This window comes from Atractosteus spatula, chromosome 1 (genome assembly GCF_055471065.1).
Source record: "Atractosteus spatula isolate fAtrSpa1 chromosome 1, fAtrSpa1.hap1, whole genome shotgun sequence".
Lineage (NCBI taxonomy): Eukaryota > Metazoa > Chordata > Actinopteri > Semionotiformes > Lepisosteidae > Atractosteus > Atractosteus spatula.
In genome coordinates this window covers 21,625,517-21,638,940 of record NC_142706.1, presented here as the reverse complement: position 1 = coordinate 21,638,940, position 13,424 = coordinate 21,625,517, and the positions used below count along the sequence as shown (strand labels likewise).

At 36.7% G+C, this 13,424-nt stretch overlaps 1 protein-coding gene across 2 annotated transcripts in view; it reads right to left on the bottom strand.

The window, feature by feature from the left end:
• Positions 1-7,353: 7,353 nt before the first annotated feature.
• The window catches only part of ttc39b (tetratricopeptide repeat domain 39B), a 54,731-nt gene continuing 48,660 nt past the window's right edge, over positions 7,354-13,424 (bottom strand). For both annotated transcript variants that reach the window (XM_088921523.1, XM_088921530.1), the window contains exons 16-19: positions 11,731-11,842; positions 10,343-10,460; positions 9,465-9,581; positions 7,354-8,499 (exon numbers count right to left, since the gene is read on the bottom strand). In XM_088921523.1, the coding sequence (XP_088777649.1) occupies positions 8,403-8,499; positions 9,465-9,581; positions 10,343-10,460; positions 11,731-11,842 (444 nt within the window). In that variant the 3' untranslated portion in view covers positions 7,354-8,402. The remainder of the gene's footprint in view (positions 8,500-9,464; positions 9,582-10,342; positions 10,461-11,730; positions 11,843-13,424) is intronic.

Sequence of the window (13,424 nt, the reverse complement as noted above, 5' to 3'; positions counted from 1 at the left end):
TCATGTGCATAGTATATTTCTTGGCTTCCAAAGTGATTTAGGCCTTATTAAAGCTATTATAACAATTTCATTAGGGATAATGACACCCAAGAATTAAGTTTACTGAAAGGATTATGGAATGTTATAGTCAAAATGTGGCTTAACCCACTTGGCTGAGGGCTAACCTCCTGGCTAGAGGACGAGGAGTCTGGGACCCCCAAGCAGAGTGAGGAGTGCCCAAGGGGCAGCTGCAGAGTTGGAGATGGGATGCAAAACAACCTATGTGAAGGAGAGAAGAGGATAATGTATAGTGTTTATGTTTTAGGTGAGGAAATGATGTCATCAATGATTGTGAATTACTGTCAGCCGAGTCTGATTGACCTTGGCTGTTGTCATCCATCTGGAACTTTCATTATAAACGCTGTTTCTGTGGGTTGGTGGCATTGAGCTCATAGAGCCAACGTTGCCCTCGGGCGAGTGCCTTTAATGACAGATACTGTACTTCCAGGTGATCTTTTACCCACCTTTTCCTTGAGGAAAAAATTCAAGGTTTCATCATAAAAAAGATATGATAACATTTTTGAACATCTCTAAAACATTGTGTATCATTGTGCTAATCTTATCTACTATCTTTGTAGCTTTGTATGCTTTAATGTTATTTTTCTGTAAAGCACTTTAAGAAGATACTTTCTAAAGGTGCTATACACAATAAAGTTTATTATTATATTACTTTAGACTAGAAGTAAAAAGCCAAATGCTACTCTTACACAAAGCCTGCTGTTTTATGACTTGAGTTGTAAAGGATGTGTTGTTTATGAGTAAAGATGCCTGAGAATTAGTTTACTCACTGGGACAAGACATTGGAGATATATCTCCTCACATCACCTGAAATCGATCCTATGCTCTGCTGATCACTTATTTAAAAGACTGCAGGCGTTGGTGGGTATGGTACAGAATCTTTTTCAGTTTTAGTTCCTCAGTATCAGTCCATCACCATTCCTTTAAAAATAACCTTAACTACAGAATTGGTATTAGGTTTTAAAAAAGTGTTTCTCTAACATGTCTTTTACAATTTGTACCTATATGCTGTGTGAAATCATTTAAAATAAGTATCTTGCTCAAAGTATTACAGCTAATTCAATTTTACACACTGGACTGCACAATAACACTTCATAATTTTATTTTTTTTTAAAGGAGGTGTTAATAGGACTGACTCATGTTTCTGATGTCATGTTTATGGTATAATGAAGCATACAGGCAGGGAAGGTAGTGTTCTTTTAGGGTTTTGGCATTGTTGGGAACTTCTGTAAACCTTATTTAACTTCCAAGTTTAACTGTTCTGCTTGCTAGTTTAGACCTTGTGTTCAATCCTTAATTTAAAAAATATTCTAAAGTGAATTGTTTCCAGTAACATCAGCAGAGAACTTAAGAAGTCTCTCTTCAACCTGCTAATTAAGAATTTACTCCCTAATTTCTGAAAAACAGCCCTTAATAACTGAGCAATTGATGATGAACAGCCACAGTTGGGAACAACACTTTAAATCAGTGTGGGGGTTGTTTGATAGTTTTTCTTTCTGCTTAAATCCAGTTGGTTATATTTCAGCACACCTGAATGAGGGCAGTCCCAAAACCCATTAATAAGCACAGGGCTTATACTGATTTCATTTTCCCCCCAGCTTTTTAAGATCTGAAAGCAAATTTAAAATAAGGCCTCACACAGTAAACCAAAATTAGCCTCCAGCTGGAGCAAATCCCGAAGGCACTGGGATTACATAGGACCAGGATTGTGAACTACTACACTAGGGCAAGAGGTTTCAAATCCTGGTCCCAGAGGACAACACACCTGCTGGCATTTGTTCTAGCTACGCTTTCAGTTATACAACTGAACCGAAAATAATGGGATTTAGCTGAACTGTATGAATATCGCATTATATCCCAAACATACAAGTAGAAAAACAGGCAAATATTTCAATCAAGCAACTTGTTAGCACCATTAAGGTTTTATTTAGGAAAATAAACTCAGCTTGAATGGAAACCAGCAAGTGTGCAGTCCTCTAGGACCAGGATTGGAAGCCACTGGTCTAATACACACAGCACCCAGTAGAAAACTTCCAACATTTTGCGTCATGAAAGTGCAGTTAAAATCTCAGCCCATTAAAATATACAAACGTGCAGTATCTTGAATGTAATTTAAGATAATATTGCTAATGTGAGAAAATACAAAATGAGAGGAAAGGGGTAAAAATGTGCAGTCACACTTTAAACCCCACCTAGATCTTTGGATTGTAGATTGATGCTGCTGCAAAAACACAAATCAAGGACCACTGCAAAATTGAAAGCTGCTCAGAAATGTTTGAAGAGTAAAAAAAAATGTCATAGTGCAAATCTCCAGTTTTCTGAGAAAACACTAAAATGTAGGATGTTCTTGAGAGGAATGAAAACAAAACCGCTTCAATCAGCATGAATAATTCCTGTAAAATTTCTAAAGCAGAAATGGTAAGAAACAGTGTTAGAGTAGTAAAGACTTCCTAGTGTATGTAGAACACTGATAGGTGCATATGAAATTGTGTGGGAGGCGGTTCATTAGAATAATCTGCTGGTATTTTCTCACTTACTGGTATTTAGTACTTACTGTACATACAATTTCCAAAAAATCAAATGTATGATGTCTTAGATGCTCTTCAGTACCATTCCTTAATTTTACAGTAAAAGCAACAACTTATACACCATTCATTCTTGGAGTAATCTAAAGGTTATTCCAGAAGTATGGGAGTGCTGAAAGCACAAAGGTGCTCCAACATTGGACAGTTGACCTGTCTGTTAGAGAGCTAATGTGAAAGGGACAGTTTAAAATATCCCATCAGACTTTGCCATCATGTCTTTCTTTGATGGGAGAGAACCTCACTCAAACACAAGACCATGCAGACGCTACACACTTTATAATCCAACAATAAATACTTCCACATTCAGCATTTCAAAAATGGCAGGGAACCAAAAGCTGATGCTATAGACAAGTACCCCCTATAATTCTTGCAATTTGTTACAGTAGATTAGTCAAGTTGTTTATAATGTAGCAGGGTCTTTATACTTCATTAAGAACTGAGTTGAAACAAATGTTCAGTAAGAGGTGGAGAAAACAAATATCCAGACAGAAGAGGAACACATCATAAAATAGAGAAACATATTCACTGTTCAAATTCATGGCTTTATTTGTTTAGGAATACGATGTTGCATTTCTACAGCACTCTGCTGAGTGATCTCGCTGCACAGCAGACAAAAGATACAGTCACTTGAAAAGATATTTACATTTCAAAATGTGAACGTACACACAGCAGGCACTCTTAGGTAACTTAAGTGGGAGCAGCAGTACACTGCTTGTAGAAAAAGCAACAAAAAGGGGAAAATAGGCTTCTGTTCTTGACTAAGTTAAAATTGTAACATTTATGACTTACAATTTCTTTATAACCATTTTCAGATAAAAGTATAAAAGAAAATATCAAAGTCTTACACAATGGAGAAGTTAAAAGCATAAATTATTAATGTTAATTATGGCTATGCAGTCTGAAATACAATATAACATGACAAAATGCTGAAGACTGTGAGTTGTGCTTCACAGTGACTCCTGGTGGAGAGAAAAAGCAAATGTATCAGAAAGATTAAGAAGAAGAAAACCATCTTTGCAGAGGCCTGACCAGCAGTCCAGAAAAAAAAATAGTGTTCAGTTCTCTCATTGAAGATGATGCATGCTTTTGTACTCAGACATGATTTTGAAAAGCCTTTTGTATGCCGGTTTTCAACTGACTAACTCTTTGACAGCAACTATTATATTACGCTCTATTCCACAAAACAGCCGGCAAAGAAATAAATCTCTTTTGGCTTATAATGTGATTGTTTATAAAACAGAGTAATGAGTTAGAACTACCATAATACTAGTACTTATTAGGGAAGCTTCTACTATAAAAGTACTGAGCCTAGCGGCAACTCTGATCCTGCACCACTTTTTAATAAAGATAAATCCTATATGCAATAAAACAGACATACACATTAGCCACGTTCTGAGGAAGGTATTTTAGATGATGCTTTTGAATGAGGTTTTTTTTCCCCTCAGCTCTAAAGCAAAGAAATACTTTTTCAGATTTTGACAGCTATACCTCTAGTTTTTCTAACATCCACACACAAATATTAGTCATATGGAACATGGAAATATTTGCTGAAGCCAATTTCTCAGCTTCTTTCAAGAAGCAGCTGGATAAAATGGTTGGGGCACTTAGCAGCTGTATGAGATGTTTCCATCAAAGCTGGCTGTTTCAAACTTTCCTTCACTTAAACGGTGACGAGTTCACACTACTCTCCACCTCTTATCCCTTACATGAAGCCCATCTGTGGATGCCACTGTGCTTGAATCTCAATCACAACCGACGAATTTGAGGGTTATTTTTGGTTATTGGTTATTTATCCTGGCTTGATTTGTAAAAATATGATTCTATCATCTCAGAAATATCTCCAGATAATTTCCTATGTTGTCTTTGACTGTAGCAGAAAAGCTGCTCAACACATGTGTCTTTTCTAAAATTGACAGCAACGCCCTACTTGCTGACGTATCTAAATGCACATTGAAAAAACTCCAATGTGTTCAAGACTTGGCAGCCAGAAGTCAACAGCCCAGACTTCAAAATCCTTGTGCTTACATGTAAGGCTCTACATGCCTTTGCACCTTTTTATCAGTCTACTACCCACCTCACAATCTTTGTTCGTCTCTGGTCTTCTATACAATATGTCCCCCAAGATCATTTACATTCTGGGTGACAGGGCCTTCTTTTGCTATGCCCCAAAGCTCTGGGCTTCTATCTGAAAGGATATCAGAGATTCAGCTACCATGAGTGCGTTTAAATCTAGTCTCAAAACCTCTTTTCAAAAAGTCTTTTATTTGGTGTTCGTGTCTGCTCCTTTTTCTATTGACCTTGTATTTTGTGTTGCACCTCTAGCCACTTGTGTTTCATTTTATCATTTTATCATTTGCCATCTTTATAACTGTCTTTTTAATACCTACAAGACTGAAATATTAGCTCCAGGAAAAAAAGATTAATAAAGGCATCCTAAGAAATTGGAGAAAAAAAAGCTTTACAAAGGAAATAAAAAAAACAGGGCTGAAAGTACACAGCTGTAAGCTAAAAAATGTCAATAGTGCTCCATCACCCGCATTAGAAAATGTTAGTGGTGACAGTTGATATCTTTTTAATACTAACAGGGTAACATTAAGACTTTGGTAATAAGTTGAAGAACCCACCACCACCAAACAAATTGTAAGAAATACAATTAAATAGAATAGAAGTTCTACCTCATAGAAGATGTTTGGGTCCATATTTGAGTTTATGAGAATGTGCACCACCAACTTTGCCTCTGTTATCACAATAAAACATGATTCATTTACCCGTACATCTTGCTTATTCAGGGACAATTTTCATGGTACCTACTGTATTTTTTAGCACAATTGTCAATATCTACAACACTGAAAGATAGCAGTGCTGCACAACTAATAAGGAGAACCTGCTTTGGCAGAAGAGTCACACCATCAATCTATTTAAACATCTAAAAGGTGTCTCTCCTCCCTTCACAGCTATTGCATAGCAATGTGGAATTGAACTGAAAGTCTCAACCACAAACCAATGACAGTTCATGGAGATGCACAATGGCTTTTAACGGTCTTTGTGCGAATTCTGAACCAAAACAGGGATACTCCCCACATGAAAATAAAAAAGAACTACTTTTCACAGATGTACAATGTGACTAACATCATAGTTTTTTTCCCCTCATAGTGTTACAGGATCAAGCTGCACCTACACAGCACATAATCTAAAATACTAAGTTAACCACGAACACCAAAGGAGGCATCTTGTTGTACATAAGCATCCCGTATTCCGAAAAGAAAGCAGAAAATCAAACGATTCCTGTGTAAAATCTTGGTACATTCTAATGCACTCCAAAGTCTGTATGACATAAATAGCTTTTCACATTTTTCTCTTTACAACTGCTTGTACTTTAGTCTAACGTTCATGAACTGAAGTATTTAACACAATATAAATGTGTTATAATACAACAAAATACTACAATTGCTGATTTAAAACTAAATATAACACTTATTTAAGCACTTGTGTTATTTCAAGAACACTGAAGCTTTTCTAGTAATCTGTATGTTTCTTAATTATTCAGTGAACTTCTGCATCAGAAGAAAGGCTGAAATAAAATGTCTTTGCAACACTTACTGCAAAGCATTAAGGAATACCTCCAACACAAAGAAAGCCCTTCGATGTGAGGCAATGTAGAAGGCAACATGGCCCAAATGATTCAACTTGATTTTATGAAGAAGGGTTATTTATTGATTAGATTTGAGACCAAATAAGCCATCATTGTTTTATGGATATTTAATGGCCAAGTTACACCGATGACTTTTGCAGTCATTACTAGATTATCTTCAAAATAAGTCGCTAAGTGAGCTTAACTAGAAACAGATGCTCCACAACAGTTTTGCTGTGAAATGTGTAAAAGGCACTGTAATGCAATACAGTGTAGCCTACACTCTGGGAGAACAAAGAAATTCATTAAATTGTATGACAAACACATACAGTTTAGGAATTATTGCACCTTGAATTATTCCAACATATAAAATAGGTCCTAAATACAAGAAGAAGCATGGTAAGTAGCTCTCAGTACACCACAAGAAACATACACACATATACTGTACAAACACACACTTATTTGGTCAAGTTCAAAAATAGGAAGATACATTCATCTAGGCTGACATCTAGAGGAATCAACAGCAACTGACAAATACCACTGTTATCATGGTGGTGTCTGTTCTGGGGAAAAAAAACAAAACTATATTCTTCTTTTACATGTGTTACTAGTCTTACCCCTGCCCAACAGTTAATGAGCTCTGAATGTAACACTCCACTATTTAATGAAGAACGCAGGTACCTAGAAATATCTTCTTTACAGATCAAAGTAAACATTCAATTCTCTAAAGATCCTCAAGTCTCCAAATTCATAGCCACTCTCAAAAATATTGCTAATGAGATCTCCTAGGAAACCACAAACAAGAGGTTTACTCAACTGCATACAAGGACTACAGAAAATTACCACGATGAAGTGACAAGAGTTGAACCTGTGCAACTCTACTACACATCCAGAATATAAAGGTCAAATAAAATAAGTGAAAGTGCAAAAGACATTTATTGTACTGTATTCCCCAGCAGCCACAGCCTTATATTTTTAGGTTAGGTTATTTAAGTGTTTTAAAACCCCTTATAGAAGGAAAGTGTTCAAAATTCAACCAATTAGACTGTTCTTTGGTTTTCCGTTTGAAGGAAATTGTTATTTTTCTTTTTATTGCAACTTCTATATTATAAATAAACCGGGCCCTGCAACAGCTCTGCAGCTACTTTTCAAACACTTAATGACATATTTTGTATACTTTAAAAGCCAGCTTTACCTTGGCTTTTAAGTTGGCATCAACCTTTTCCTACAATGAAGAGAAAGGAGAAAGCGTTTTAAAAGCACTATGTCTTTGGAAACCAAAGACAACACAAACTGGAACACTAGAGTACAAGAGTACTCAGTACTCAGTACTCAGTACTCAGTACTCAGTACTCAGTACTCAGTACTCAGTACTCAGTACTCAGTACTCAGTACTCAGTACTCAGTACTCAGTACTCAGTACTCAGTACTCCATTTCCTAGCATCGCCATTTCCTCTTGGATCTTTACATCAAACCAGACATCAGTGAAATGTTATAAACTCTGAATTGTTAGAGTATATGTCAGTATGGTACATTTTTGGGACTGATCTATTAAAGGAGGGAAAAAGATTTGGGTCACATACCATTTTTAAATGTGAATTATTCCAAATATATTGAAAACCTGCTTCTACAGCATTGGTTTCCTTTCACAACCGATTGCCTATAAAATGTGAATAACAAAAACTGTAGTCAGTCTCTCTCTCTCAAAGGTTTTCCATTCACCTTCTCTTGTAGTATTCTATAAAAACCCTGTTCTCGGTCAATTTAAAATAAAGGATTCAGTTAGTTCCCAAGTATTCTCCAAAATTAAAAGTAATTAGTGTTGTTTGATGGTTTTTGGTTCAACTGAGGAGATAAGTGTTGCCACATATTAAATGAGACTTTTTCAACTGCTAGTCTATATAAATTAAAGGCTTGGGGAGGACTCTGTGACTTGTGTAGAATCTGAAGAAAGACTTTTACACCAGTTTGTGATTTTGAAGAAAATCTAAATTCACAATAAAAAATGTTTCTGTTGGACATTTGCCTTTTTGTTACAGTTTGTAACAGAAATTTGTAAGTAAATCACAGCCTGTAGTAAAACTCTTGTATTGGACACATTTGTCTGACAGGCAGCCAGGATACTGTCTTAAGGTGTGGTGGCTGGAGAGCTCTTAAGACTGTTAAGAGCAGCATGGATACGGAAATGCAGCCTGGATTCCATTGAATAGTCCTTGTAGTTCAGTCTGTAAGAAAAGTGAAATGGAAATTTTAAGATACCTGCTCTGTAGAGAAGAGTACCATATACAGTAATTCCATCTAACAGGGCTCTTTAATGACCACGGCTGTCCTGAAATTCTAACACCCAAAGCAGGGCACCACAGATAATGTTCATGCCTACAAGGTCCTGACAACATGATAAACTATCCATGCAGTATATCCATTTCTAACTGCTTTATCCCGTCCAGTGTCATGGGGGAGCTGGAGACGTCTGGCAAGCAATGGGAGCAAGACACATAGCACCCACAACAGACCAGACACGTACACTCACACAAGGGCCAATTTTCCCAGCAGCTAATTAAATCCACCAGCATGTATTTGGGCTGTGGGAGGAAAACAGAACACCCGAAGAAAACCCACCCAAACCTGGAGAGAACATGCAACCTCCACACAGACAGCACCCCAGGAATTGAACCCAGGGCCTCAGCGCTCTAAGGCAGTGCTACCCACTGCACCATCATTTCTCCTACCATGTTCTTTCACCCCAGTTAAAATGAATATGGCATGCGAACACTGAACTAAAATCTGCTCTTTGTAAACTATTGTGTTAACAGCAAAGACCTGAAGTGTGGGCTTAACAAATCTGACAGCAATTAAATATCCAAGGTGAGGTGATCTGTATGGGTAATAAGGGATATCCAAAAATAAAGCACTTTGTGTTTTAACCGGATTAGTGTTTTCTAAATGTATTCATTTCTCCTTCAGTAAGCACAGAAAAACAATGTCATTATTGGAAAAGAACAACAATCTTCTAGAAAAAAAAATAATTAAAAAGCTCACTAAGACAAGTCAAGATGAATAAAATATGCTCTGAAAGCATAGTGAAATCTATGCAGAAACAATGAGTGAAGTTTCATAAATCAAGGTCTCTTGTAGGTTTCTCAGGGTAATCTAAATAATTAAAAGACACATAAGGCAGGAATGTGCTTACTTTGCATTTTCTATGAATCTGATTGCCTTCTGAAAGTCTCCTTGCTGTTTATATAGCAGGCCCAGCTCATAAAGGCTGAATGGCACCAAGTAATGGTCATATCGGATCATCTTCTCACTGCATGAAAAGAATTAGTAGAGGAAACACGGTAATTAAGAAAAGGGTTATTGTGGGAGAATTGGTGTTCAGAGTTCTCCAAATGGATTCCATTAAACAGAATTGCCCAAGAAACCTTCAACAGATAATTCATAGATCCTGTCTTTCTTAACATTGTATAAATGCACAACAAGTTTATATTCCAATCTACAATATTATTTATAAATAATTTAACCATACAAGTAAGCTCAGAACAAATTTCTCATTTATAATGGCAACTGGGCCAAGAATACAAGAGTTTTGGACTGTAACACATAAGACAAACAGATAAGGATAAAAATATATCAGAATATAAGAAAAATATATCAGAAGGCATGACATGGATGGAGCAGTCTGCCTGCAATTCATACAGTACTACTGATAGAAATGTATTCATCCAAAGACTATCAGTGTACTTCTGGAAAGCATAATTATATTGTCTTTTATAAAAAACTTTCAAGGTTTTTACTCCAGTATAAATGTGCTCCACTTTTTACCATAACTAAAAAAAATGTTTCTCTCTTCCCAGATGAACTGTATGGCCTTTTGTTTAACTTTGAAAAATGAAACATTTACTTTCAAATATCCGAAACTGATTCAGTTTTACTCGGAGCAAAAACTTTGCATTCTGTAAATACCTTAAAAATGGCACTTGTCACAAAATTATAGAAAAACAAACAGAAGAAATGAGTTTTCCAGTGAAGCGAAGAGGCCATTAGTTTAGCAAGAGTGCACTGAATTACCTCGCAACGACCTGTGTGAAACACAGTTCTGATTGCATAAGACGACCCAGATGTTTCAGACAGAGGCCCTTCAACATCTGTACAAGGCACTGGTCATCTGGGTGGTACTCTGTGGGATCTGTCAGTGAACAACAAAAAGTATTTGATTTCACTCCCTGCAGTTAACAAAAGTAAAAAAATTATTAATTGTGAAAGGTTATCTTCTCAAGGATTGCATACTGGGGAAAAAAAGGTAATGGTAAATCTAAAGGGTAAAATCCATTGTTTCTCCAATAAATGCCTACACTGTGATTATCATTTTATATTCTCACATAACCACCTAATAAAAAAGTCAGTACTTAAATTTTAGATGAATTTTCTATTGCATTTCTATTGCATTAGGTATGTGGCAGAGTGGTGGCACTGTGGCTTAGGATCTGCACCTGTGGCTGGAAGGTTGCCAGTTCAAATCTCACGGCCAGCAGAAGAATCCTACTCCGTTGGGCCCCTGAGCAAGGCCCTTAACCCCAGCTTCTCCAGGGGCACCGTGTAAATAGCTGACCTTGTGCTCTGACCCCAAGCTTCTTTCTCCTTGTCTGTGTGCCTCATGGAGAGCAAGCTGGGGTATGCGAAAAGAAATTCCTAATGCAAGTAATTGTATATGGCTAATAAAGTGATCTTATCTTATGTCAATTTGTGCATTATTAAATACAAAATTAAACTATAAATACTGAAAAGTGCTTCTCAGGAATTAGATGTGCAGTATCCTGCATGACACATTTCAGTCTCTTAACTCTCTACAAAGCTTCTTCTGCTCAGGCCTGCATCATTTTTTTGTGAGTGGTACCTGTACATGTGAATAATTCTGAATGTTACAGTATGTTTAGGGAAACCTGTAATTATTTTGGACTGACCTGTTTTTGTGGAGTCTAGTACTGATTGTCTTTCAATTCTTCATGTTTTATTTACTTTAGGCAACAAACACCACATATAAACTTATTTTTCTAAAACCAACTTAAGCTGCATTGTATCAAGCATATTAATTAATTTTGGATCTAACTGGATATAGTGCTTTTCATCCTATGGAACTCCAAAGTACCCTTTAGCAGCAGGTAAACTGAGTCTCCTATTGGTAAGGCAGAGTCCTCTGTGATAGTGTACAGCTTTTAATGTGCATCAGCAGCTAAGTGCACAGCAGTTAAGGCTGCCAAATGCAAAATGCTTTCCTGTGTAAAGAAAAAGACTGTTACCTATAGTATTATACAACACTTTGGAATCCTTTAGTGTATACGCTATATACAGTATTCTATTACATAAACAATGACAAAATTCTATATACATATATAGAATTATATATTATCCACTACAGGGGACAAGTTTGTCATCACTACTGGTGCTCTTGTACTTACTGGGGTCGCAACTTAGCTGCTCCTCAGCCTTTTCAATTGTGATGAGCAAACCCTCAGTCAGGTCAGCTCTCTTTCCAACAATAGTGAAGCCATTCCAAACATACATCATTTCCTGAGAGGATAAAAAGTAAACTGTTCAATGCTTGTGTTCACTACTTGTGTTCTCATAAGAAACATATCACAAAACCATATCTCTCTCAATTGAGCATATCAAGAGTAAAACCTAAAAAACCTGTTCAGAAAAACTGAAAACCATACAGTAAGTGTGACAGGAAGTGTGGCCTAGATGCCATCTAAAAGGAAGCAGCTGTTGGTCTTTTCTGTTTAATCCTATGCTCCCTGTTAGCAGGTGCACAGGTGTTGTGAGGCTGACAGAAGCAGGGTGAGAGGCATCACACACCAGGGCTCAATGAGGAAGCCCAGACAGAGAGATAACAGGATCAGCCAAAGAGCTGACAAAGAGAGAAGGGTAAAGCAAGACAGACAAATATGCCAAAAACATGAAGTTGAAAACAATCTACAGCTGAAGGCAGAAACTGAGATTAAGTTTTCCAGCAGAATTTCATTTTTCTCCCCTTTATTTTATTAGAAGGGTGCTGTGGGGTTAACCAACAGTTTAAGCTCAAGTGAGGTTTACAATCCTGGAACGGTAAGCTTGTGAGACATACAGTAATGGTCATTGAAAATTGTACTTTTTGTATCATAGGATAATGAACATTATAGAGTATATTAAGCATCAGCAGAAACTTCACTATGCATGCTTCTTTTAGAAAAGCAAAGTATCCAGATTTATTAAGTATATCAGGCTCTAGGAGAGGAATAAGACAGAATCCTATAAGGCAGCGTGTGCAACCAAGTGCAAAGCACATGTCACAGATGTATAACTTGTATTGGTCCAGTGGTGGCCAACTTCTGACTTTCATAGCAAGCCACCTGTTGATCAACCCAGTTAATGACAAATGTTAAATTGGCAGAATGAATTAACCAATCCAACAAATGTTTTCTCATTTTTTCTCATTCTCATTTACAAGCTTTCTTATCATCTCAGTCTGCTTTGAAGACTCTTATTTCGCTGCGCAGTCTTCACATTTAGTGGAGGAGAGATTTCTGTTGTTGTGCTAAACGTTTTGAGTGCCTCATACAGTAAATGTAACACTGATTGACTAATGAAGCACTAAAGTGTAAATATTGACTAATGAAGCTAACTGAGCCCTTTTTCCATCTGTTTTTCACTTTTGCCTTTTATGTGTAACTCCTAAATGTGCTTGTAGTGTTGTAGTTTTTGAATATTCGTACGATATCACCCAATTCTAAATTGCCTACATAACGACAAGGCAGAAAACACCTAACGAAATCAAAACATCAAATAACAAATATATGATGGCATACTTAACCTTTAGCAAAAAGTAATTATAGTTGGACATAATGTAAACTATTTACCAGCAAGCCCTGAACCATTTAGGTGTCTTATGAGGAACCTAAATAACATTAAATTTAAAGTTTTAGCCAGCGCTTCAAAATACAATGGGCTGAGTATAAACACACACTCACTGGTCAGCTGTAGCTTTAACTTTTCCTAAATAACCCCTTGCTTGCATAATCTATAAATAGTAACCACACTATATATGGTAGCTACGCTCACAGTGGCATTTATGAAACACACTTTATGGTTCAGTACATCCCAATACCCAACT